This window comes from Colletotrichum karsti (assembly GCF_011947395.1).
Source record: "Colletotrichum karsti strain CkLH20 chromosome Unknown Scaffold5, whole genome shotgun sequence".
NCBI classification, from domain to species: Eukaryota; Fungi; Ascomycota; class Sordariomycetes; order Glomerellales; family Glomerellaceae; genus Colletotrichum; species Colletotrichum karsti.
The window spans coordinates 1,419,897-1,442,773 of NW_024065905.1; the positions used below are offsets into that span (position 1 = coordinate 1,419,897).

The 22,877-nt window shown below is 43.8% G+C and overlaps 6 protein-coding genes across 6 annotated transcripts; 3 read left to right on the forward strand and 3 right to left on the reverse strand.

Annotated features, from left to right (window-relative positions):
* Positions 1–5,468: 5,468 nt before the first annotated feature.
* CkaCkLH20_02433 (uncharacterized protein) lies at positions 5,469–6,026 on the forward strand (the record flags this gene model as incomplete). Its single annotated transcript, XM_038885152.1, has 3 exons — positions 5,469–5,690; positions 5,749–5,864; positions 5,939–6,026. The coding sequence occupies 3 exons, from the start codon at positions 5,469–5,471 to the stop codon at positions 6,024–6,026; spliced, it is 426 nt and encodes a 141-aa protein (XP_038749940.1).
* Positions 6,027–7,951: 1,925 nt separating this feature from the next.
* Positions 7,952–8,432, forward strand: CkaCkLH20_02434 (uncharacterized protein; the record flags this gene model as incomplete). Its single annotated transcript, XM_038885153.1, has 2 exons — positions 7,952–8,186; positions 8,275–8,432. The coding sequence occupies 2 exons, from the start codon at positions 7,952–7,954 to the stop codon at positions 8,430–8,432; spliced, it is 393 nt and encodes a 130-aa protein (XP_038749941.1).
* An 856-nt stretch (positions 8,433–9,288) lies between these two features.
* On the forward strand, positions 9,289–10,726 carry CkaCkLH20_02435 (uncharacterized protein; the record flags this gene model as incomplete). The annotated part of the gene is made up of 8 exons (XM_038885154.1): positions 9,289–9,354; positions 9,417–9,452; positions 9,507–9,597; positions 9,655–9,696; positions 9,748–9,940; positions 9,997–10,134; positions 10,216–10,635; positions 10,687–10,726. 8 exons carry the CDS (start codon positions 9,289–9,291, stop codon positions 10,724–10,726), a joined length of 1,026 nt encoding a protein of 341 aa, XP_038749942.1.
* A 240-nt stretch (positions 10,727–10,966) lies between these two features.
* On the reverse strand, positions 10,967–17,645 carry CkaCkLH20_02436 (uncharacterized protein; the record flags this gene model as incomplete). Its single annotated transcript, XM_038885155.1, has 9 exons — positions 10,967–11,046; positions 11,109–12,068; positions 12,124–12,300; positions 12,349–12,394; positions 12,453–12,992; positions 13,053–13,261; positions 16,792–16,978; positions 17,050–17,489; positions 17,579–17,645. The coding sequence occupies 9 exons, from the start codon at positions 17,643–17,645 to the stop codon at positions 10,967–10,969; spliced, it is 2,706 nt and encodes a 901-aa protein (XP_038749943.1).
* A 761-nt stretch (positions 17,646–18,406) lies between these two features.
* CkaCkLH20_02437 (uncharacterized protein) lies at positions 18,407–19,488 on the reverse strand (the record flags this gene model as incomplete). Its single annotated transcript, XM_038885156.1, has 3 exons — positions 18,407–18,658; positions 18,720–19,203; positions 19,292–19,488. The coding sequence occupies 3 exons, from the start codon at positions 19,486–19,488 to the stop codon at positions 18,407–18,409; spliced, it is 933 nt and encodes a 310-aa protein (XP_038749944.1).
* Positions 19,489–21,687: 2,199 nt separating this feature from the next.
* Positions 21,688–22,641, reverse strand: CkaCkLH20_02438 (thioesterase superfamily protein; the record flags this gene model as incomplete). The annotated part of the gene is made up of 7 exons (XM_038885157.1): positions 21,688–21,760; positions 21,821–21,899; positions 21,957–22,022; positions 22,071–22,185; positions 22,236–22,365; positions 22,484–22,524; positions 22,579–22,641. The coding sequence occupies 7 exons, from the start codon at positions 22,639–22,641 to the stop codon at positions 21,688–21,690; spliced, it is 567 nt and encodes a 188-aa protein (XP_038749945.1).
* Between the last annotated feature and the right edge of the window lie 236 nt (positions 22,642–22,877).

The following is a 22,877-nucleotide window of genomic DNA, read 5'->3' on the forward strand; positions in this document are numbered from 1 at the left end:
TTCTAAAGAAACTAAATTTCTTTAAAGATATCTTAACTCTTAAGAGTATAGATATTTTATCTCCCTCTAAATCTTTAGATTATACTATTAATCTTAAAGAGGGAGTAAGCTCTCTATAGGAGCCTATTTACCCCTTATTACCCTATAAACTTATAGCTTTATAGAAATATCTTTTAAAGTTCTTATAATTAAGTTAAATTTACTTTTTAAAAAGCTTTATTAAAGCTTTTATTATATTTATCTCCAAAAAGGATAAATCTTAATATTTTATTATAAACTATTAAGGTTTAAATAAAATAATAATAAAAAACTATTATTTTTTACTTTTAATTTTAAAACTTTTAGATTAAATTATAAAAGTTTAATACTTTTTAAAAATTAATCTAAAGGATATATATTATTATATTTATATCTAAAAGAGATATAAATAAAAGATAGCTTTTTAAACTTAATATAGTTTATATAAGTTTTATATTTTATTTATAGAGCTTATAAACTTATTAGCTACTTTTTAAATATATATGAATAACGCTTTAGGAGAGCTTATAGATATAATCTATATAATATATCTAAATAATATCTTAATATTCTCTAAAACTTATAAAAACTATATAAAGTATTTATATTAGGTTTTTATATACTTAAGGGAAATAGTACTTTTTATTAAACCCTTAAAGTATATCTTTTATTAAATAAAGGTTAAATTCTTAAGATTTATTTTATTAAGAGATAATATTAAGATAGATCTAAAAAGAGTTAAAGCTATTATTATTTAGCTAAAGCTAAAAACCTATTAAGAGGTTTAGATTTTCTTAAAGTTCTATAACTTCTATAGATAATTTATTTAAAAATATTTTAAAATTATAAAACCCCTAATAGACTTATTAAAGGGGAGTAAAAGTAAAAAGAAATTAAAATTAATATTATTATCTCTTATTAAAAAGCTAGTATTTTAAAAGCTTATTTATACCTTTTAGAAGGCTTCTCTTTTATATTATTTTAATCTATTTCTAAAAATATAAATTAAAATAAATATATTAGCTTTTATTATTATTAATATTCTCTCTTAATAATAGCTAAATAAATAGTAATATCTAATAGCCTTTTAGTTTTATAAATTTAAAGATAGTAAATTAAATTATAATACCCCTAATTAGAAAATACTTATTATTATTAAGTCTTTTAAATATTAATAATATTATATTAAAGGAGCTATAAGTAAAATTAAAGTTTTAATTAATTATTAAAACTTATAGATATTTATATCTTAATTAAAATTAAATAGCTATTAAGTATATTATTATATACTTTTAGCTACTTATAACTTTATAATAAGATATTATTAAAAAAAGATAAACCCTATTAATAAGTTATCTTATTATTTAAATTATATAAATAAAAAGGGAATAAATACTAACTTTCTTTTAGATTTATAATAAAAAGTAAACCTATTATATTAAGATATAGTCCTATAGTAATAATTACTAAAGAGTTAAATCTAAGCTATTATAAGAGTAAAAATAAAAAAAGTATCCTCCTATAAAAGAATTTACTAAGAGGATATATCTACTTTATTATTAAGCCTTATTAAAGATACCTAAATAAATAATATATTTAGTTAATAAATTATTAAATAAATTTAAGAAAATACCTCTTAAAACTATATTAATTTTTAATAAATAATAAATTATTACTTTTTAAGGATAAACTCTTTATCTCTTAAGAGAGTACTTTAAGATAAATAATTTTAAGTTTATTTTATAATAATCTACTAACTAAATACTTTAAAATAGATAAGATAGTAAAGTTAATCTAAAGAAAATTTAAATAAATTAATATAAATTAAGATATTAAAGATTATATCTAGAGATATACTATTTACTTAAGTTTAAAAGTAAAAACCTATTAACTATATAGAGAGTTAATATTTCTCCCTTAATTAAGCTATCCCTTTAAGGAAGTCTCTATAAACTTTATTATAAGTTTATTACTTATATTTAATAAAATAATATAGATTAATATTATATTAATTATTATAAATAGATATATAAAATATTATATTTATATAATAGTAAATATTAATATAATATCTATTAATTTAATAGAGATTTTCTATTAAGAGATTAAACTTAAATTTATTATACCTAAAGGTATTATCTTTAGTAGAGATTTAATATTTATAAGCTAATTCTAGTTAAAACTTTATTATTATAACTATATAAAATAAAAGCTTTTAATAATATTTTATATTTAAATAAATAAATAAATAGAGGCTATTAATAAATAATTAGAATAATATTTATAATACTTTTATTACTAAAAAGTAAACTAAATAAACTTACTTTTATAAGCTTAATATATAGTAAATAATAATTAAAACTTAATAATTAGGGTTTTATTAGTTAAAGCTTTTATAAGCTATTAGCTAAAGGTTTACTTTAATTTTAGAGATAAAATTAATATAAAAGAGGTATAAAGTATAACTAAACGCCTTAAGAAACTCTATTAAGTAAGGAGAAACCTTAAGGAATATTAATAAAAAGTAGTAAAACAATAAATAAAAAGCTATAATAAGTATTATAATCTTATTATTTTCTTAATTAGATCTTTAGTCTTCTTATTAACTTAAAACCTATAATTTAAGATAATATAGTATAAATTAGTTTTAAAGTATATTAATCCTTTTAGAATACTTAATTATATAGGAAAATAAGCTTATTATTTAGCTTTACTTTAATAATACTTATAGTTATATAATATTTTCTATATAAGCCTTTTAAAACTATAATATAATAACTAAAGTAATAAACCCCTATTTATATTAGATCTAAAAGAGAGTAAAGATAAATAAGAACTTAATTAAATTATAAACTATTATATAAAGGATAATAAGACCTATTACTTAATTAAATAGTTTAAATAGCCTTTAGAGTATAACTCTTAAGTATTAACTAAAAACCTAATTAATATTAAAAAAGCCTTTATAGATTATAATAAATAAAAAGCTAAATAAAAAGCTAAAAAGTAAATAAAATAATAAAAAGAGGTATAATTTATTATTAAAAGGTTCCCTATTAGATCCCTAAAAACTTTAAGACTATTAATATTTAATATAGCTAGGGTTTCTTTAAGAAAGAGAGAAGTAAAATAAAAAGGAATTAAATTAAAATATAAAAAAAAAAACTTAAAAACTATTTCCCCCTATTTAACCTAAATAATTTCTTAATAAAACTAAAGATTATAAATAATAAAGAATAAATAAAATATAGCTTAATTTAAAACCTTAATTAAGAGTTAAATTAAGTTTATAATAATAAGTTAAGCTATAAAAATAGATTAAAACCTTAGGGTTTTACTTTATACTTAAAAGTAAAATATAAAATAAATTAAAGGTTTAGTTATAAGCTCTCTTCTTAATAGAATTCTAAGCTATAAAGCTAGTATTAATTATAAAAAGATAGATAGGAATAAGGTTTTAAGCTACTAAATTATATTAATATTACTAAGGGATTATTACTTTATCTTAAGACTTATAGTATTATTAAAATTATATTTAAGTCTATAGTAAGAGAATAATATCTAACTAGAAGTCTAATAATAAGTATTAATAATCTACTTATAATTACTCTTAATCTCTTAGTAATAAGTTAATAAACTATTAAAGAAGAGGTTAAATATACCTAAATATACCTAGCTAGAAACCTATAAGTAATAGTAGATTATCTACTATATACCTCTAAACCGCTTTAATACTTAGGAGAGTAGCTAACTTTTAGTATTTTAGCGTTTTTAAGGGGATTAAAGAGTAAAAAGATAAAAATAGGAAAAGGTTATAATAATATAAGGCTAAGCTAAAAAAATTATAATAGCTAAACTAAAAAAGAAAAGATATATAATAAAATTTTTATATAAGTAAAGGTATAAATAGAGTAAAAGCTAGAGTTACTTAGGATAAGTAACCTAATAGGGGAATAGTTATTCTAGAATAATAGATAATATTACTTATATATCTATATATTATCTTAGGGAGTAGGGCTATATTATACTACTTAAACCTATACTACTTACTAAGGATTCTTAACTAAAGAGGTTAAGAATTAGCTTTAAATAATATTAGATTTTTAAAATAAAATGCTAAGTTATTCCTAGCTATAATATAATAATATAGGTATAGTGAGATATCTATAACTAGATTATAAGGGTAGCTATATTATATTACGCAGCGTATTGCATTTATTTATTGGCTCTTATTGAAAGAAGAAACATGCGCTAGAAGATACGTCAACCACGGCTGGTCCAGCGTGCGGCTGACTTCGTGGACATGATTGTCACCGGGGCTTCTCCCCGGACGTGGATCAGCCAGGTTCGGTTGTGTCAATCCGAAGCCAAGCTTTTTCGACAATCTCGCTTCTGCAGTACGTGCCCCTGGCGACGTCTCCACTTGTTCCATTTTCAGCTTCTCGAACCCCGAGACTGGGAGGTTTTCTACCTAGGAAACACTAGATGATTGTCTGACAATTGACAATGTGGTCAAAAGCTAATCACATGGAGTAAGTTTCATCGCTATTTGTATTGTTATGTCTTGTTCACCCGCAAGTCGACGGTTGTACAGCGGAACCTTTTGGGCTACTCATACTCAGTCGCGGTCTTGTCAACGACTCAACCTCCTCAATACCCCTGCAGCCAAGGGTTTCTTCGGCCGAGCGAGCGCAGCTTCTCAGGTATGGTGGAACCTCAAGTCGTTTTCGGCATTTCGAGCGAGGAAAACGATGATTTTTGGTAAGGTCTGGACTTCACGGTACCGACCAAACCGATCAAGCCCCACCGCGTGTGGTGGCAGTCTGCGGGCGAGCAGCCAGATACGAAGAGGCTGCTCCTGAAGCAATTTCGGGCAAGGCGCTAGGCTTCGTTTCTGATTTATTGCGCCGACTGACGCTAGCTTTTTAAACTCTTGGACTCAACCATCACGGGTTGCACAGGGGCCGGAAAGACCGGGAAGTGCTTGGTTCTCACAGCTCAAGTGTTGTATATTACTGGCCAGTCCGTCCCGTCGCGCAGCATGTCCAAGCTCATCACGACAAAGAGCTTTCCGTTCGATTTATTCGTCCAAACAATAACCCCGGCGGTTTCCACACTATCGGGCACAGTGTAGGACAACATTCGTTTTTCTCTCATTCAAACATTCCAGTAAGAAGTCATGCAGGTTTCCACGTTATTTGTGGTCATTCAACAAGTGGATTTTAACAAAACAATTCAGTAGAATTAAGAACTTAATAAGCTATTATTGTCACGCTGTATCGTGCTTGGACCTCCAGTCAAACATCGCCAACTCAGCTCCAAGCCAAGACATCAAGACTCAGCATATAAAACATTATTGCCAACGTCTGCGACAATTCGATCATCGCCATTCGTTCTTCAGATCACCACGTCATTCACATATCCTTCATTATTCAAGTCATTCTTTCAAGATGCAAATCAACCAGTTCCTCATCGCCGTCCTTGGCTCTGCAACTTTGACCGCCGCCGCGTGTTTCCCTGGGGGAAGGGAGAGCAACTACAACCTCGACGGGGGTCCTCGTCTTGATTTCGCCTGCGAAAAGTTGATCGGAACCTTCGAGAAGAACGGAAAGAACACTAAGACCATCTGCTACATGGATGACCTCCGTACAAGATGGGATTTTGAATTGAGTGTTAGTTATAAGGGCCTGGACAATCTCTGATACACTCAAGCTGACTTCATCTTGCCAGTATATTGGAACTGATGCCGACCGCACTATTGATCTGAACGAATGCGTCGATGGTATGGCGAAAGAGGCAAGCTGCACCTACGGTGGTCGAAGGCGCTACAGCAACTGGGAGTACATGTAAGAAACCTACTCCAGCACATACACGATTTCTGTTTTTCTAAGACATATGGGCTGACTTGATGTTCAATTAGGGCTGATCCGAATGACGGCCCATGCCCTGGTGCATTCAGCATGAACAGTACTCGCATTGGTGTGAGCGAATACGATGGAGACTTTTGATGTGTGATCACGGCCGCCTGTATCGAGCGTATAAAATTCTCTTGTCAATATTTCAGAACGAAAGCTCTACCTTTTGTCAATTCATATCATATTTCCTCAGACTGTCTGTGCTCTGGTAAATCGTGTGACAGTTGAAGCTACATGTATCGATGCGACAGCCCAACCCAGACTCCGCGTTGATCAAAGGTTCTTGGTCAAAAAACGCTGGAACGATGTATGTATGTGTCCGGCCTAGTATGTAATTTCTTGAACGCATGTTATGTTCTCCTCCGCTGTCTACATGTAGTGTCATCTAACCTAAGCTTGTGAGAACTGAGACCAAGCAGTGAAACATCATGCTCAAGTGACGTTGACTTTACATCCCCAAAGCGATCGTCAAGTATACTTCAAATGCGCCGTATGTTTTATATGGTCTGGAACAACGAATAAAGAGGGGGATAGATAAACTGTTCCTCAACAGCTCACATCGATATCTTAGGTATTCTCAAGCTCACTCAATGCCGTTCTTCCCGTATAAAAAAATATTTAACCAGACATTCAGATGATTGATATGGCCTTCAACTGATTCAGCTACAGGAAGAACTTATTCGAGCCTTAGTCAGCTAATAGCATTGAAGTATGTTTACAAGCTAATCGTTCCATAAGCGTCTTGATATCCAATTCCGGCATTTCGCTCCAGAAGCTTCCATGATTGAAAGCCTCGAGCTTTCATTTAAGAAATCAGCCTACTCATCTGATTTTTAAACATGAGCATCGGATGAAACTGAAACAACAACAATTCCGACTGATTCACCCTCTGAGATCAATCGGCTGCTTAACCTATATCCCCGCACTAACATTGATTCAACAACACAAGCTGGAAGCTAAGGCTACTGGTAGTTGATGTGTATCTTATGGCCTTAATTCTTGACGTCGCAGGGATATAAGAGTATTCATTTCTTTTCAATTGGATTAGTTTCATGGAACATGGCGATGTCTCGCAGATCTCACGGCTAAGATGCATCTTCTGATGGTCTGTCTGTGGTCGTCATGTGAACCCCCAGCGACTTACCCCCAAGGATGTTAAGTCAGTTCATTAAATATCTAGAAAACCTGTCTGCATCAGATATGCTTAATTGAGAACAGATTCAATCACTGTTCGGAATGCCTTGGAGTTTAAGCAGGTGACCAGGGTATGCTCCCACCTGTGCTGACAGACCAAATAGCTGAAGACATGCGACGTTGCTGCAACAGTTTGTTCGGCAACGGTTTGCCTACAAGCAAATTTAGACCCTTTTGAATTGAGCGGAACAGTCTGATCAAAATTACTCAGTTGTGCGAGAGTCTCGTATCCCATTTTGTCATTGCCTCATTCGGTGTTGACACGGGGATTCTCAGACGGTTTCAGAACTCGAGACGAACCAAACGTGAGCTGCTTGTTGCGCCCCCATCCCCACCACGCTTCCCGTCAAGTCTCGTCTCAAGTTTCCCGAGTGGGATGAAATTCGTCCATTTGGGGCATAGTCCCATCAATCACTGAAGCATCAAACCATTCATTCGGTGACGGGTAGCCTAGGTTTCGGGCCGCCTCGACATTAGCGACGAATAGTCCCTTGACAATGAGGCTCCTTACCTAGCCCTGGCTTGCCTCAGCGCATCGAAAAGTCCCCATGATCGACCGCTGGACCCAGCATCGTAGGGCTCAGGAGAATAATCCCGAACCCCTCGCAAACAAACAATCATGCGTTAAGGTCCTATAAAGAGAAAGCCTCGGCGCCTCAATTTGGCCCTCTTCCCCTCTTTCCTTAAGCCAGTCTTCCCAGTCTATCTTGTTTATTCTTCAGCAAATCGCCTTTCCATTCTTTCCGCTGCGCGGCCACATTCACTAAACACTATTATCGACGACTCCACACTAGAATACTCATCCTTCACGCCCATCGGCCAAGATGCAATTCTCTATTACCGCTGTTCTCTTGAGTCTCGCCGCCGTCTCCTCGGCCGCCATCGCTGATGTCGAGGGTGTCCGTAACGTCGAACGCAGCTCGCTCGTTCTCGAGGCCCGCCAGAACAAGCCCAAGGCAACCGGCAACTGCTGTATTCCCAACACGTCTCTGAAGCAAGATGCTTGCACTGATGCTGCCGGAGCTGCCGGCAAGTGCGTACCAGGAGGCCCCGCGGCATGTAAGTTATCTTCCCAGTATTCGCATATGCAGAACGTCTCTGTCCCTCCCTCACTCACTGCAGTGCTGACAATGCTGGAATTTGATAGGCGGTGGTGCTCTGAACTGTGTTGCAACCACCAGTCTGTCATGCGACAATAACGTGAAAGAACGCTCTGGTGTCCTGTGCCGTTTCAAGCTGCCTAACGGCAAGCTCCAGGACGGCGTCAACCAAATCAGTAACCTGGGCCAGGCCAAGGTCAATTAAGCAAACGGCAGGCCTCCAGGAATTGCGCTTCCAGGTCAGAGTTCTGAAGTCTATAGCGATTCAAATCAATACAAACTATATGGTTGACTGGAATTCAAATGGCATATTCACCGGCGTGATTTCAATTGATCTTATTGATCCTAGAGTTCTGTTGTAGACACTGGCTTCTTTGATTGTACAGATAGCAAGCAACTCGTTCAGTAAATTGTGCCGGGGCTACGATGTTGGTACCTCATTCAAGCTGTCAAAGACCTACATTACGGGTCGGGTGCTGCGATTGGGCGCCGTTTGCTATTAGAAGGTATCATCAACTCGGATTTAAAGTGCATGTATCAACATTCTGCTCTGCCCACCCGGAAAAACGGAGGTGAAACGCGGATTACGGGTATCTCGGGTTGCAGTTGATTCGCGCATGGGTAATTGTAGACCTGGAGGAGACTAGACCCAAAAGCGGAGGTCAATTCCTCACTCATGCGGGAGGGCAAGCTCAAGAGTTGGATACCGGATTTCTGATTCGATGGTTGTACGAAAGGATGCAATGCAAGGTAAAGGGTCCTGCTTCTTTCCTATTGCTCGGAGACTGGAATACCAACAAGGGGCAGACCCGAGAATTCGACACTGGATGCGCTTCTGTGATACGTGGAAGACTTGCTTGATCAGGAAACCATCTCCGCCCAGTGAAGAACGCGCTCGGGGGTAACGGCCACACTGCCAAGCATCCGAGCCAGAGAAGGGAGGGGGAACACCATTTTTGGGCCGTTAAATATCACTGACATTGTCGCTTCGCGATTACGCGAACGTTGCCAAAAGAATACCCGAATTTTTGGTTCAATTCTGCGAACCTGACGCCTTGAAAATGTCTCGCGCCGAACCCGCAGAGACGGTCCCGGACCATGAAGTCGTTATTGCGGCAGATGATGCGGTACATGCTTTTTCCCGGTTTAGCGACTCCTGTTCGCCCACATTAGCTTACGATAAACACAGCCCGTGATTGACGACGCTGCATCTGACAGAGCATCGGTGAGAACTATGAGGCCCGCCGCATCAACCATCTTGGTCTAATTTTCTTCGCAGAGCTTGGCATCATCAAGCACAAGTGTTGCTGCGTCAGTCCTCAACTACCGGCAGGAAAACGGGAGAACTTACCATGCATACAAGGATGGCAGTGAGTTTCCAATTTGTCTGCATACGGCGTCGAAGTGAGGCTGCTGACAACTGGTAGAATACAACTTGCCGAACGATGAACTGGAGAACGACCGGCTGGGTAAGCGACTGGAATCATGCCTGGAGATCAAGACCGTCTAACAGTGAAAAGACCTCCAACACAACCTGTTCCTCCTGACTTTTGACGACAAGCTTGGGAACGCTCCTCCTAACGACAAGGATGCTAAAGTTGGAAGAGTATTGGATGTTGGGACAGGCACCGGAATCTGGGCGGTCGAGTTTGGCGATGAGCACCCAGATGCCGAAGTGCTTGGGTTTGACCTCTCAGCTACCTTCCCTGAGTTGTAAGACAATTTTGCAGGCTCGATGAGAGCGACTGACTGCTAATTCGGATCTTCAGCATGCCCCCCAACGTCAAGTTCGAGGTCGATGATCTCGAAGAGCCCTGGACGTACTCACAGCCCTTTGATTACATCCACAGCCGGATGATGAACGGATGCATCAATGATTGGGACGCCTACGCAAAGAAGTGCTTCGAGTAAGTTCAGCTTTTGATGCGATTTTCAAGACGTTTGCATCGAAGGGCGAGGCAAGCTTAGGCTGACTGATGCGTCAATAGCAATCTGAGCCCTGGTGGATATGTCGAATTCAACGAGACACCACTCAAGCCTATGAGTGATGATGGCACTCTGAAGGAAGACGCGCAGATCCTGAAGATTGCTGGTCTGATTCAACAGGCCTCAGAGAAGGGTGGACGACCAACCATTGACATCAACAGCTTTAAGGACGTCCTCATTCGTGCAGGTTTCGAAGACGTCAAGGTGCTTAAGTACAAATGGCCAACAAACACGTGGCCCAGAGACAAGAGGTTCCAAGAGATCGGGGCTTGGAGTTTTGAGAACATTGTGGCGGGTTGGGATGGACTCTGCATGGCTATGCTGACGAGATTTCATGAATGGACGAAGGAGGAAGTCATTCTCTCCAACGCGCTGTGTCGCAAGGAATTCAAGGACAAGAGCATTCACGCATACTGGCCGCTGTAAGTCTAACTCCCACGTCGGCTATGGAGGCTTTATCTGACACCTTCTAGGTACTCGATTTATGGCAGGAAGCCTCTGAAGTCAGAGTAGATGACAGTTCCGAAGTCGAATAACTCGGCCGAGATGCGCCAATTTCGTACACAAAAAGAGTTCCATGTTCATCATAATCGGTGCTGCTTTTACAATTGCCGATATGCTTGCGGATGAAAGATTAAATTCATATGAAATCAATGCCTCAGAGTCCATTGTCATATCTTTCTTGCCTATCAGTATCGAGACGAGCCCCCTCTCGCCGTCACAAACCGTGTTAATCTTTGGGCCGCCCCCTTCCTACGGCCTTTTCCTCGGGGTGAATTCGTATCTCACGCATCCAACATCGATGTGTCCGCCTCGACCCTGATTACCCTTGCCTGTGCTCATGTTAGTGCTTGTACGTCGTATCATACCCAAGTTGGAGTCGGCGACAACTTACATTCTTCCCAGTTTTCAAACAGAAATTCATCACAAGAGTCCCCCTGCTCTCCAAGCGGGCGTAAAGAGTTCACGTTGTCGAGGGCCATCTGGCAGTCGCTTTTCCAACTAACCGCAGCATAGTATGGAACACCACCAATCGTCCAAGCGGCATCCTGGAGCTTCGACTTTGCGTTCATAAGGCGCCCATCGCTTTCTGAGACTCGTGCGCAGAGACCTACTGCAATCTTCTGTACTTCGCTTTCTTGGATATCGCCCTTGCCCATGTAAACACTTGCATCATTGCACTGGCGCTCGCCAACTTCCAGTGGTGCCTTCGGCTTCTCTGGCGGCGTCGGTGAAGGTGACGGTGACGGTTTCGGTGTCGGTGTTGGTGTTGGTGTTGGTGTTGGTGTCGGTGTTGGTGTATGGGAGGCCGGGTCAGAAGTGATTGTCAATAGAGTGGTTTGACTTGTGGTCGTTCTCTTGGGCGGCACGTCGGGAAAGACACAGACGCATTTCCCGTCGACACAGCCGTTGACTTGAGGAGCGCTGCAGATGACGGCAGGAGAGCACTTGTCAGCCGTATCATCGGTGCAAACAAAGCCAGTAGGCGCAGACGTTGTACTTGTCGTTGGCGAAGACTTGCTCGGAGAGCCTGCTGATGCAGTTGGAGATGTGCCGGGTACACATTGACCAGTCAACACTGAAGCACCCTCTTGTCGGCGAAGTCTGACCAAGTTCGTAGCTCCCGCAATGTAAGGGCAGTATCCTTCTCGCTCAAGACTAGCAATAGTTGCACCGTTCCAAATTCCCAAGACACCCTCATTTTGAGGAGATCTGACCCAGCCGTTGTTGATGATGTATTTCTTCAGCCCGCCTGGGCTCATGTCAGGGGGGTTTCCCTTGGCGTCGGGGCCGAGTTGGCCTAGCTGATGGAGTTTCAAGAAGTAAGCAGCAAGTCCTGCTACGTAGGCGGTTGCTGTTGGAGCCCATGTTAGCTCGACGCTCCATGCCACGAGAAAGTTGCTGCTTACAGTCCGATGTACCTTGAGAATCCTTATAGCTAGGTCCGTCTGTGTCCCATTTGCCTTTGTTTCCATTTGCAACGATGATGTTGTATCCTGGCGCGTAAATATGAGGGAGGTCATTGTTTGGGTCAAATCCGGATATCCACGATCTCTTGCCCGTAGCAACGTCAGCAGCTCCAGTAACTAGCAATTCTGGAATATGTAACCAGTCACCACGATGCTGTGGCGTACCAACAAGGACTGTTGAGCCTCCAAAGGCGGCAGGCCATACGTTCATCTATACGTTGCAGATTAGATCATTTCGAATATTGGATGGAACTGTATTTTCGACTTACAAAAGCGCTGTTTCCAGCACCAGTGACAACAAAAACTCCTTTGCGAATGAGACGTGTCAAGATTTGGTGCAGACGTACTTTGTACAAGCGAAAGGCTTCATGTGCTTCTTCTGTCGGGCCCGTGTCTGACTCGGCTCCTATGCCGTTTGCGTTCTTCCAATTGATCCAGAAGCCGTCAAGGGAGTGGCCTTGAGACAGGGAAAGAATCGCTCTTGTTGTCGTGCTCTCGTCCGAGAAGGTAGATTCGACCATGGCATAAGCTTGCAGCCAATGTTCTGCGGAAGCGCCTCCGCCGAGCGTGTTCCGCCGTGGTACACGCACTACAACTGGCTTGATCTTCTTGGAGATGCCTATGTGAGCACCGGCCACGATACTTAACATGGCGGTACCATGCGGGTTGCATCTGACCTTGTCCTTCGGGTTTTGGCAGATACCATTCCCTGGAACACCAGAGTCGTCTCGTGGTTGTCTGCCATCATGGTCTTGGCCAACAAACATGAATTCCGTTTTAGCGGCTATGTTATCGCGCTCAGTGAACTCCTTTTGATGAGTCAGTACATACATACCAAGATGTTCCAATGCTAGAAGTGGAAAGCGTACGGTGTGATCCATCTGTGCTCCAGTATCCACAATGTAAACAGGTATGTCCTCACCAGCGCTGACGTCGAAGAAGTAGCGTTCGTTGAATTTAAGGTCTGTGGCGCCTTCGTTTGCAGATATGTAGGCCATTTGTGCTTTGTGATCTCCCATGGGAGCATCTTCGCTGTTTTGAAGATAATGATTCTGGTATCTCCATGCAAAGCTTGATTCTGGTATTGGTTCCAGTACTTGTATGGTTGGGTCTTGACATCCTGATATGCATTCTCGATACACCGATGCGACCTGAATCAATTCAGTTAATACGACGAGCATTGGCCACACAAACTGTCGTCTCACTTACATTCGTTATGTTCTTGAGTGTCTCGGCTTGATCCTCGTCTAACGAGACTCGCCAGAAGTTGACCCCAAGGTCTTTCGTATCAGAGACCTCTATTCGAATATCGATTGGTAGAGCCCTGATCATTTCTTCATGTATAGCGGCCGTCTCGTCGGCTTTCGTACCGTCTCTGGGCCAGACAATGTATACTTCCGCCATTGGACAAGCGGGGGCTCCAGCTTCATCGGCCTGGCGTCGATTGCTGCCCGTGGGTGCTGGTGTACAAGAGATGGTTGTTGTCGTCGCCGTTACATCGCAGCCCGTCTTTGGAAGCCTCGTCCTTGTCGAACATGCTGTAGTTCCGCTGCATGTGACGAAAACATCGGTGGCAGTCACAGTTTCACACTCAGACGTCTTCGTGACTGTTGCTTCGTGAGTGGAATCTCTGACCAAGCAGCCGCGGATTTCTCCACATGTAGGAGCAGGCACTATTGAAGATACTGTCATGAGTGCACCGTCCACGGTAGAGACGACGAAAGACGTGGTGGCAGAGCAAAGGGATGCGGTCTTAGTCTCGCACTCGGTAGGCTCGGGCTCTGACGGGAATGTTGGAATATGGTTTTGTCCCACGCTGGTAGGGCAAAATCGAATAAGTCAGCTTCAACCGTCATAATCATGTACGTGAGACCTTACGTGAACTTGGGCCATGGTGGGAGTTCGCCATGAATCTCGATCGGCTGGGGAAGCTTGATAAGTTTAATGGGAGGGGGCCCACTACAGTCGCGCCTTAGTGTCAGCAAGTCGGGCTGTTCGTGATAACATGGAGGCCTAGTATCAAATGAAGAGAAAGAAAACGTCGTACGGGAGATAGATGCCGGGAGGCAAGATCATCTTCCATCCCAGAATGTTTATAGCATCAAATCGGAGGCAAATCTGAGGATGAAAACTCTGGTCAGCTTAGACTCAACGATGTTTTTCAATAGAACCAGACCTACAGAGAAGAACCACAAAGCGCAAGGGATCAAAGCGCCGTTATCATCATCGTCTGACGGCTCTGGGGTTTTGATGTCCACCTCGATCGGTGTAATAACGGCATTCTCCGGCCACTGAGTGAATGTTGCCAGATTTGTGTTATGTCCTGTGGTTGTTGCAGTCCGAATTTCTGTCTCGGATTGCGCTGACGAAGGCTGTATTGATGTAGTTGTGGTGGTTTTCACAGGCTCATCCGCTTGAGATCTTGTATCTTGGACGTCGGAGGGTAAGATACTTTCCTCGATTGTGGTGTCCGAGGTTATGCTCGAAGGCCCGCTGACAGTGACTGAAGGTGAAGCCACTGAAGTAGGAAATGTCCTCGAGCTCAACGTGGACGGAGCCGAGGGCTCTAACGTGAAAGTTGACCCTAACGTGATGAGTGTGGTAACCTGGGACACGACAGGCAACGTTGCGGTCTCGGATCCAATGATGACCATGGTTGGATATATCAGTCCAGAATCTGTCTGCTGGGCGGGTGCGAGAGTGAAGGCGTGACCCAGAGTAACGAAAGTCGTCAAGGAATTGACGTTGGGAAGTGTGGCTGTTTCTGTTCCAATTACAACGACTGCTCCATGACTAACGGGACTATCCGGTGATGGAGAAGATGGAAAAGTGCTAGACGAGGCCGAGACGTCTGACGTTGGATATGCCGTCGTGGCTACATGGGAGCTGTCACCATTTCCTGCCGCCGAGGTCTGGACACTATTAGCTCCTGTGGTTCCCGTAGTCTCAACTTGATCAGTTGCGCTTGAGGCAGCTTCAGTCGTGCTGGCTCCTGCGGAATCGTCTCTGGAGGATGCCGAAGCTGATGGCCCATCGGTGTTGGCTTCTGTTGGAGAAATGACAGGTGAACTGTGAAATGTAGGAGCAGTCTCTACCGGGTCTCCAGTAGCTGAAGAAGCGGACGGCACATCTGTGTTGACTGGAGTCGGAGAAGTCGTAGGCTGGCTTTGGGTTGCAAAGGAAGTCGCTGCCGGGTTGTCGATGCCATCTGGATTCGGTGCGGGTGGTATGACGACACCATCTGGGCCAGTGCAACTGAAGTCGGCATTGCAGGTGAAAGTGTCGTTGGGGCAGCATCCAAATCCACAGCATATAGTGCCTGGTGACGCATGAGTACAGTATCATAAGATGATTCAGTATCATCGAAACACACCTGGCCCACAAAGGTTATTCTGTGAGTTGGGCGTTTCGCAGCAGGTATCTAGATCTGTACCACAGCGGTCGTGGCACCAGTACTGGCCTGGAGGACACTCCTGCGACTTGACGAGCAAGCAGAAAGTAATAAAGCCTGCCCATATGAATATCCAATGGTTCCCATGTCCAAGGCGCATAGTTGCTTGGTGACGTTTTCGGGTGATTGCTGGAGTATTTGGTAACCAGAAGAAGAAGGGCTGATGTATCAACGATGCTTGTGATGCTTATTATGTTTGGCTATTCATTCAATGAGGAACCTAAGCCTGGATTCAGGAAGGCAAACCTTCTTAAATGCACTTTCGTCGGCGCTTGATCATCATGCCCCCTTTACCTCCTGGCCCCCAGGCAGAAAATATGACTCCCTTAAGACCCCAATGCCAGCCATCCTGATCGCAGCAGTATCCCATCAGACGGTTGGGGCAGAAACAAAGTATGTGCTTCTAAATTGATTTGACCTCACATAAATGAACTCAACTGATGTTGTTGGCTTGACTACATCACCAGAGGCGCGTATCCGTATGCCGCATGCGCGTGATGCCCTTCGGGGGCGGGGGCCATGCGACGCAAATGCAGCGGTCCTACCTTGAGGGCCGTGAGGCCATTGAATACGAGAATAGAAATTTGCCAAACAGGAAATGGAGATTATCTTTGGGGGGCCTAGGATGAGCCGCTCTTGCCTGTGCTTATTCCAAGTTGGCTTTCGCCGCCGTCGTGATTCTTGCACACAGTGAGATGAGAAACGCTCATATCGTGAACGAGATAACCAACTTCTGTAAGTTTCATATACTGACTAAATGCTTTCAACTTTAGATCACTCATATTTGCCCAAATGTTGCAACAAATCCGACGATAACCATGAATCACTACCTGGGGGTCGTGGTGTCAACGCGCCTCTCGATATTCTTAATACGCCCACGCATGATCTCTTCAATGGCCCTGACCCTTCGCCGTACAACTGGCCAAAGAGGACACGCCCCGTCAGAGTATGGATGTTGACCAGCATCAGCAACTGCGAGGTTGACAACCAATATCTGTCGGGTAATTAAGTAAGCGATCGTGGCAGCACGTCAGTTGCTGTTCGACACACCTCTGGCAAGCTTTGTACCTGAAAAATATCTTCTACTCGAAGATAGATCTCCCAATAGAAGACGCCTTCTTCTATTGGTAAACGCACGGGGTTCATCCGCGTCTTACCACGCGTGATCTCGATCAGTTTGTGAAATGCCCCCACAGCTACTTCCGCATCAATACGGCACTTGATTGTTCCAGCGGCGTAGTACAATCTCGCTGACGGATCTTCTGGCTCGATTTCCAAGCTGTGCGGCGGCCAGTCAGGATTTGAGTGGCGGGGGCAGGTCTCACGCCACAGAACAAACACGACCTGAGGAAATGGAAAGTTAGACAGCTTGTCAGCTTAAATAACAAAGCTTGGTAGTTTCTTGGCAATCATACCTCTGGCAACTGTCTGGCCTCTGCGATATCCTGTTCTGTTGCGTTCACCAGCCAGTAGTTTAGACCCAAGAGCCGTGTTTCGCAGACGAAGATAAGGGCCGGATCCCCAACAATGGTAATGAGCTTTTCGTATCCGCTGTTATTGATGTCTTCATTCAAACCATGTTCAGCCGGCCAGATTTCGACGCGCCTTCTTGGTTTTGAACATGTGCAATTGTTGGGTCTGCCGTGAATACGTTCGTGTTCCATTGCAGACAGAGAATGTGCAGCCAGGAGTGCCCGGAGTTCTGCGCGCGCTGCAGCTCTGCGGGCTTCTGGATCCTCATCAGGAGATGCAGTCTTAGGGATGTCGGGAGTGGCCACAGGAGCGGTCACGGACGGACCAGCACTGCTCTCAGTAGGTGCCTCGGGAGTCGCCTGCTGATCAGAAGGTTGGTTGTCTGGAGAGAAGCAGGTTAGCTTCACGCCGGAAGGGGACGCATAGGAGATGACGGTAGCTGTATCCATCGATCAACATATGAGAGCTTACCGGCGGTGTTCTCGGAGGCCCGAGAACGAGCCTGGAGTTTGCTCTTCAGCTTTGCAATGAGCTTCATCTTCTGAGCGTGATGCTGACTGTTTGTTGAACCGAGTTAGACGTCGGTATTGAGATGGCGAAGTGTCGTGACTAGAACAGAGGAAGTTTTGGGTGTGATAGCAGAGAAGGGGATTGTTGGAGGAGCACCGCGGGGGCAAGCAATCTTCAAAACGCTGCCCCCAAGTCTCGGCGCCCATGTTGGTGCGGCTGTATGCAGTTTGCTCATTGTTGGTCCAACAAGTCACAACAGCTTCGACCCCATAGGCGCAAAACCCCTGGTAAGTAGCAGACGTCAAGTTTCTTGCTGTCAGCGGTTCTTTATTTGGCTTATGTGGTACATGTATGATTTGGTATATCTACAAATAATGACCTTAGGCCATGCATACCATCTGATATTGTCGAATCAGCCAAGCCTCGCCACATCTATTGTTTACTAGCCTCAGTGGCCCCCATCACACGTCGGTCAACCCGTCCAACATTATGCTGAACCCTGACTTCGGTCGAGATTGTCACATCTTCACCAGTTCGGCATAGTGCAAGAGAGTAATGCTAAAAAGGACCCCAATTAAAAGGCATGTATGACTGTCTAAACTAAATGGTATCATGCCACGTAACTCCTAGTATCCCATGCATCATCGAATATCCACGAGTCTGAAACAGACAGCTCAACTCCGAAGCTATCCATGTACAAATAAGTAAATAATAAGTACTCAATCTACCCAAGCCAATCCACGTCTTGTGGTACAATCGTCATCGATTTTCCGGATGTACTCGAAAGCTTTACGCATCCAAGTTCTCGGTCGAAACCTTAGATCGGTACTGGACCTTCGACATTGAGTACGACGCCTTGGTGGCCAAGATGTAGAGCAGCACCAAGATGACCAAGTCGAGGTAAGACCCGAAGACTAGGTCGACGAAGAAGGTCGCCATAAAGCTGCCAGTCAGATTGCGTCCTCCAAAGAAGAGAGCCAGCAGCTCCCAGACCTGGCGAACGAGGAAGAGCGAAGAGCAAACGACGAGAATCAGACCGGACTTTATCCGCATACGTTGTCAGCATCTCTGGTCTTATCAGTTGTGTTGAAGACAAACGCACCTGTTGCACGGCAGTGCCGCGGGCCTTCTTGCGGGACTTGGCGGAGTAGACGACGGAGCTGATGGCCATGACCAGGAGGATAGCCTGGCAGGTGAGCACGAAGATGGTTCCGACCAGTCTCCGCATCTCTCGGGCGTCGCTGTCGGACGAGTAGTTCGTGTACGAGATGCTCATGTCGAGGCAGAAGATTGTGAACGACATCAGTACGGCGAAGATGGAGCCACCGAGAGCGAAGCCACGGCCCTTGCGGAAGGCGCTGGAATCGGGCTCGCTGCCGGTCCGGAGTAGGGTGAGGGCATGGGCCATGTAGAAGAGAGCCAGGAAGGTGGCGATGTGCAGCCAGAATGTCAACCAGGTCTCGATGTTCAAGAAAGTACGGATGATTCTGTATCCGACTCGGACGAAGTCTCCTCCGTCCCATCTCATGCTCCAATCGATAGTCGGAATTTGGAAGCCCCAGGCGATGATCAGGGCGATGTGTACCCTATTGGAAGACGATGAGTTAGATATGGTGGCTAAGTCCTCGAAGGTTCCCAGTCGAACACAGGCATAGTGAAATTTTGCTGACTTACAATGCCCACAGGCCAAAGCCGGCCGTGGTGTAGTCTACCCAGCGTCGAGTAGTATCATGGCGGTATCCAGGCGTTCGGAGTAACTTGACGAAAAAGAAGATAACCGGGATAACAACAACCGCGGTGAGTACGATCCTGACGATGATCAGGGTTTTGAGGTATTTGTAGTGATCGTCCAGGTTGACTCCGTAATCCATGTTTTCCTATTATCTTCCAAATGCCTCCGATGTCGAAATGTAAATCAGTCAAACTGTCGATATCGCGGCGTCAAAATAGTCGTTGATGCTGTTGATGTTCTTACGCCGGTGATAACCAAGGAATAACCAAGACATCAACCCGCGGAGAGCGAAAGCCTTAAGTAATCCTCGGACTGGAATTCCCGCGATAGAAATCAACCTTGGCGATGAGCCAATAGCCTTGGTTGTCTCGCATCTAACATCTCCGCTCCAGGCTGCAATTATCACCCCAGCCGGGCGACGGCTGTGCTGCCGCTAACCCCGGTCGGTCGGTCGCCCGTACCAACACCCCGTATTCCTTCGAAAGCAACGCAGCAAATCAAAGACGAAAGCCAAGAGAAAATGGCTGCACGTCGACCCTTGCATCTCAGTGAAGTGTAAGTCGGCTGCCCATCTCAATCACTGCCCGAGACACAAGCACCACAAGGAAGCGCACATGGCGGGCTCTTACTTGACGTACGGGGCGGTGACACGCAACCGCGCCTCTATTTTCGGTACACAGTTCGCGGGTAGGAATCCGTCAATCGCGAGTGACGATCGTTGTCGTTATTGGCGAATGGGATATGCGAAGGCATGATTGGGGTGTTTGGTGTACATGGTACGGATAACGATATGCTACATTGTACAAGTTTTCAGACAATCCGGCAGGTGGCTGACATCCACGTCCGGCTCTTTTGGCGTTTCCGGTTCCTAGGCTAAGAGCACTCAAAATTCAAGCTTAATTGATTCTTGGCTTGCCTCCACCAATACATCGGATGTGTTAGTGGTAGACTGACGTAGGAGACAACCGCTTTTGGGCAGAAATTATTATTAGTTTCATTGGCACCCTTGAGCCGATTCTCATAAAACACTGAAGACTCAAGAGATCGACTGGCGATGAGGCTTGTGAGGTGTAGCCAGCGGCTAGCGAGAGTGAGGAAACCTGATGCACCGCCTTTTCAAAAGAAGAAAAGGATCTTCCTGGCCATTTCCCTTTTCCGCAGTCTCAATGAGTGCAAGCCAACGGATTTGGAGGTCCAGGCTGGGCTGACTAGATGGCAGTGTTGCTGCGACCACATCAGGCAATAGGGCCTTGGCGATACTGACCATGTCACGTCAGCAGCGGTTCAAGATTCTAAACAAACTAGTGCCTCAGTGCGAGCTTATAGCCAGAAAGATAACAGTAACTCACATTGACTTTACTTCTGTACGATTCGATTGCGAACGTAGAGGCAACGAAGTGTTAATGGCTTTTCAATATGCGCTGCTCCGCAACTGGTTTCGGGAACTCGGCGCTGTGCCGCGTTACGCAGGGCTATGTTCATCCGTAGACAAAACTGAGAAACATGTGAATTGGCAGGCGCTGTTGTGCCGGAACACAATACTTGATCATTACTGCCTTGCATTGGGAATTGCCCTACATGCTCTAGTCTTTATTGAAAATACCATGTACCGAAGTTTGTTCAAGGTGAAACCACCCGGCATGTTCATGATAGATAGGTGAATAATCACCATATTCAAGTCGTAATGAACTGAAGAGAAAAATCAGAAATGAAGAGCACCAAGGAGGATTTGGTGCCTCCGCAGGATGTGGGTTCTTCTGTCAGTGTTATTTGACGGAAAGGGTTCAAAGAACACTAAGGCTACTTAGAAACTTATTGGGGCATCTTTTTGGATGATCATATTCAGCATGCGTTTTCCACGTAGTTTCATGGACTGATTAGAGCCGAAGAGGAAGGCTTGCTGCATTGTATTGCGTGGCGAACACGAGAGTTGTCATGCATTGAGAAGGTCGGCAGTTGTCGGAGCGTTCTCGACTTCATCCTGAATCCTTCCTCCACTTTAACCATCATGTTTGCAACGTCAGGAGTGGGAACCGACGATGCACATGTAGATAATTTGGATGCCTAAACAGCTGTAGTGTCTGAATACGGAGACGATCTGCGAGTTGCGACAAAACAACCAAAACCCGTATTTCACGGTCTGTTGGGGAATGGATATGCATGTATATCGCTAGGTATGGCGATATTCCGAACAGAGGAAGAACAAGAAGGGTTGCTTCATTTCATTACGCGGCATATCTCGTCATCGTCTGCTGGAAAGATGTTTGCGGGAATTTGCTGCTAGCAATGACGCCAGAATAGTCTTCTATTAATCGCAACGGCAAATTGTCTTAACGATCTACTTCTCCTCCTCAGCAACGTACTCTTCAGGCGCAACAAAGTCTTCAGATGCCCAAGTCTTCGCAATGTACCTGGGAACGTGTCAGCGTCTTATCGCCAACTCAACTTGAACCACAACTGCTTGAACTCACTTGGTATGACTTCCTCTCGCGGCGAGTTCTCCCTTCTTATTGAAGAACTGAACGGTGGTATACGCGAGGGTTCTTCCCACTGCGGGATGTCAGCCTGACCAACCGGTACTGTGAATGAGATGGGCAGCGGCCTTACTCTTATCGCAGATGGCAGTGCCAGTCATGATATCACCGGGTGTGCCTCCCGGGTTCAAGTATGTGACTGTTCTGATTAGGATTCATTGCGCATGAGATGTAATCGGGTACGGACCGTTGATATCGGTTGAGACGCCAGTCATGAAACGACCCTTGGACGCGACAGCAAGGGAGCCGCCAAGGTCGACGAGGCTGGCAAGTGTGCCTCCATGGATAGTTTGCAGGCGGTTCTGTCATCGATCAACGTTTAAGACTTGTACGTATGAAAACAAATCCATACCGTGTGCTCCTTCTGAATAGCCAGCTCAAACTCGACCTTACCGACTGACGCGGCGGTCACCCGAAACTGCAGTTGAGTGAGCCGATGAGCCATCATCTCCACCCAGTCATAAAATCCCATACATTGTTTCCTAGCAATCTTGCATATTGTCAGCGTTCAGTCTATATAGAATACCGGAATTAGTGCGGTAAATGAGAATACGCAGTGTTGCATGAATAAATGCGAGGAAAGCAACTTATCAAACTCACCTCGGCTCAAGTCCGGAGTCTTTGGAGAACGAGTTGAGAACCTGTGACGTCAATCAGCGGCGAACACGGGACCAATAGAGTGATCAGACACTCACAGATCGCACAAAGCGAAGAGGAGGCATCTTAGGAGGCATCTTAGCGGCTTGAGAGACGGTCAATTGCTGCTCAGTTGTGAAATTCGAGACGGAAGCGAGTGAGTTCGGCGAGCTTCGGCAATTGAAGGCAAGCACACTCAGCGAATAATATGACGTGCGTACCAAACCGTCATCTCATCGCCGGATAAGATGAGCGATAAGCTCCGCGATAAGATAAGACCAGGCAACAGTGGGTCCCGAGGCGGAAAGTTCCGCTGGCCTGGTAATCCCTGTTGAATGATTGAATGACGGCCTGTCGC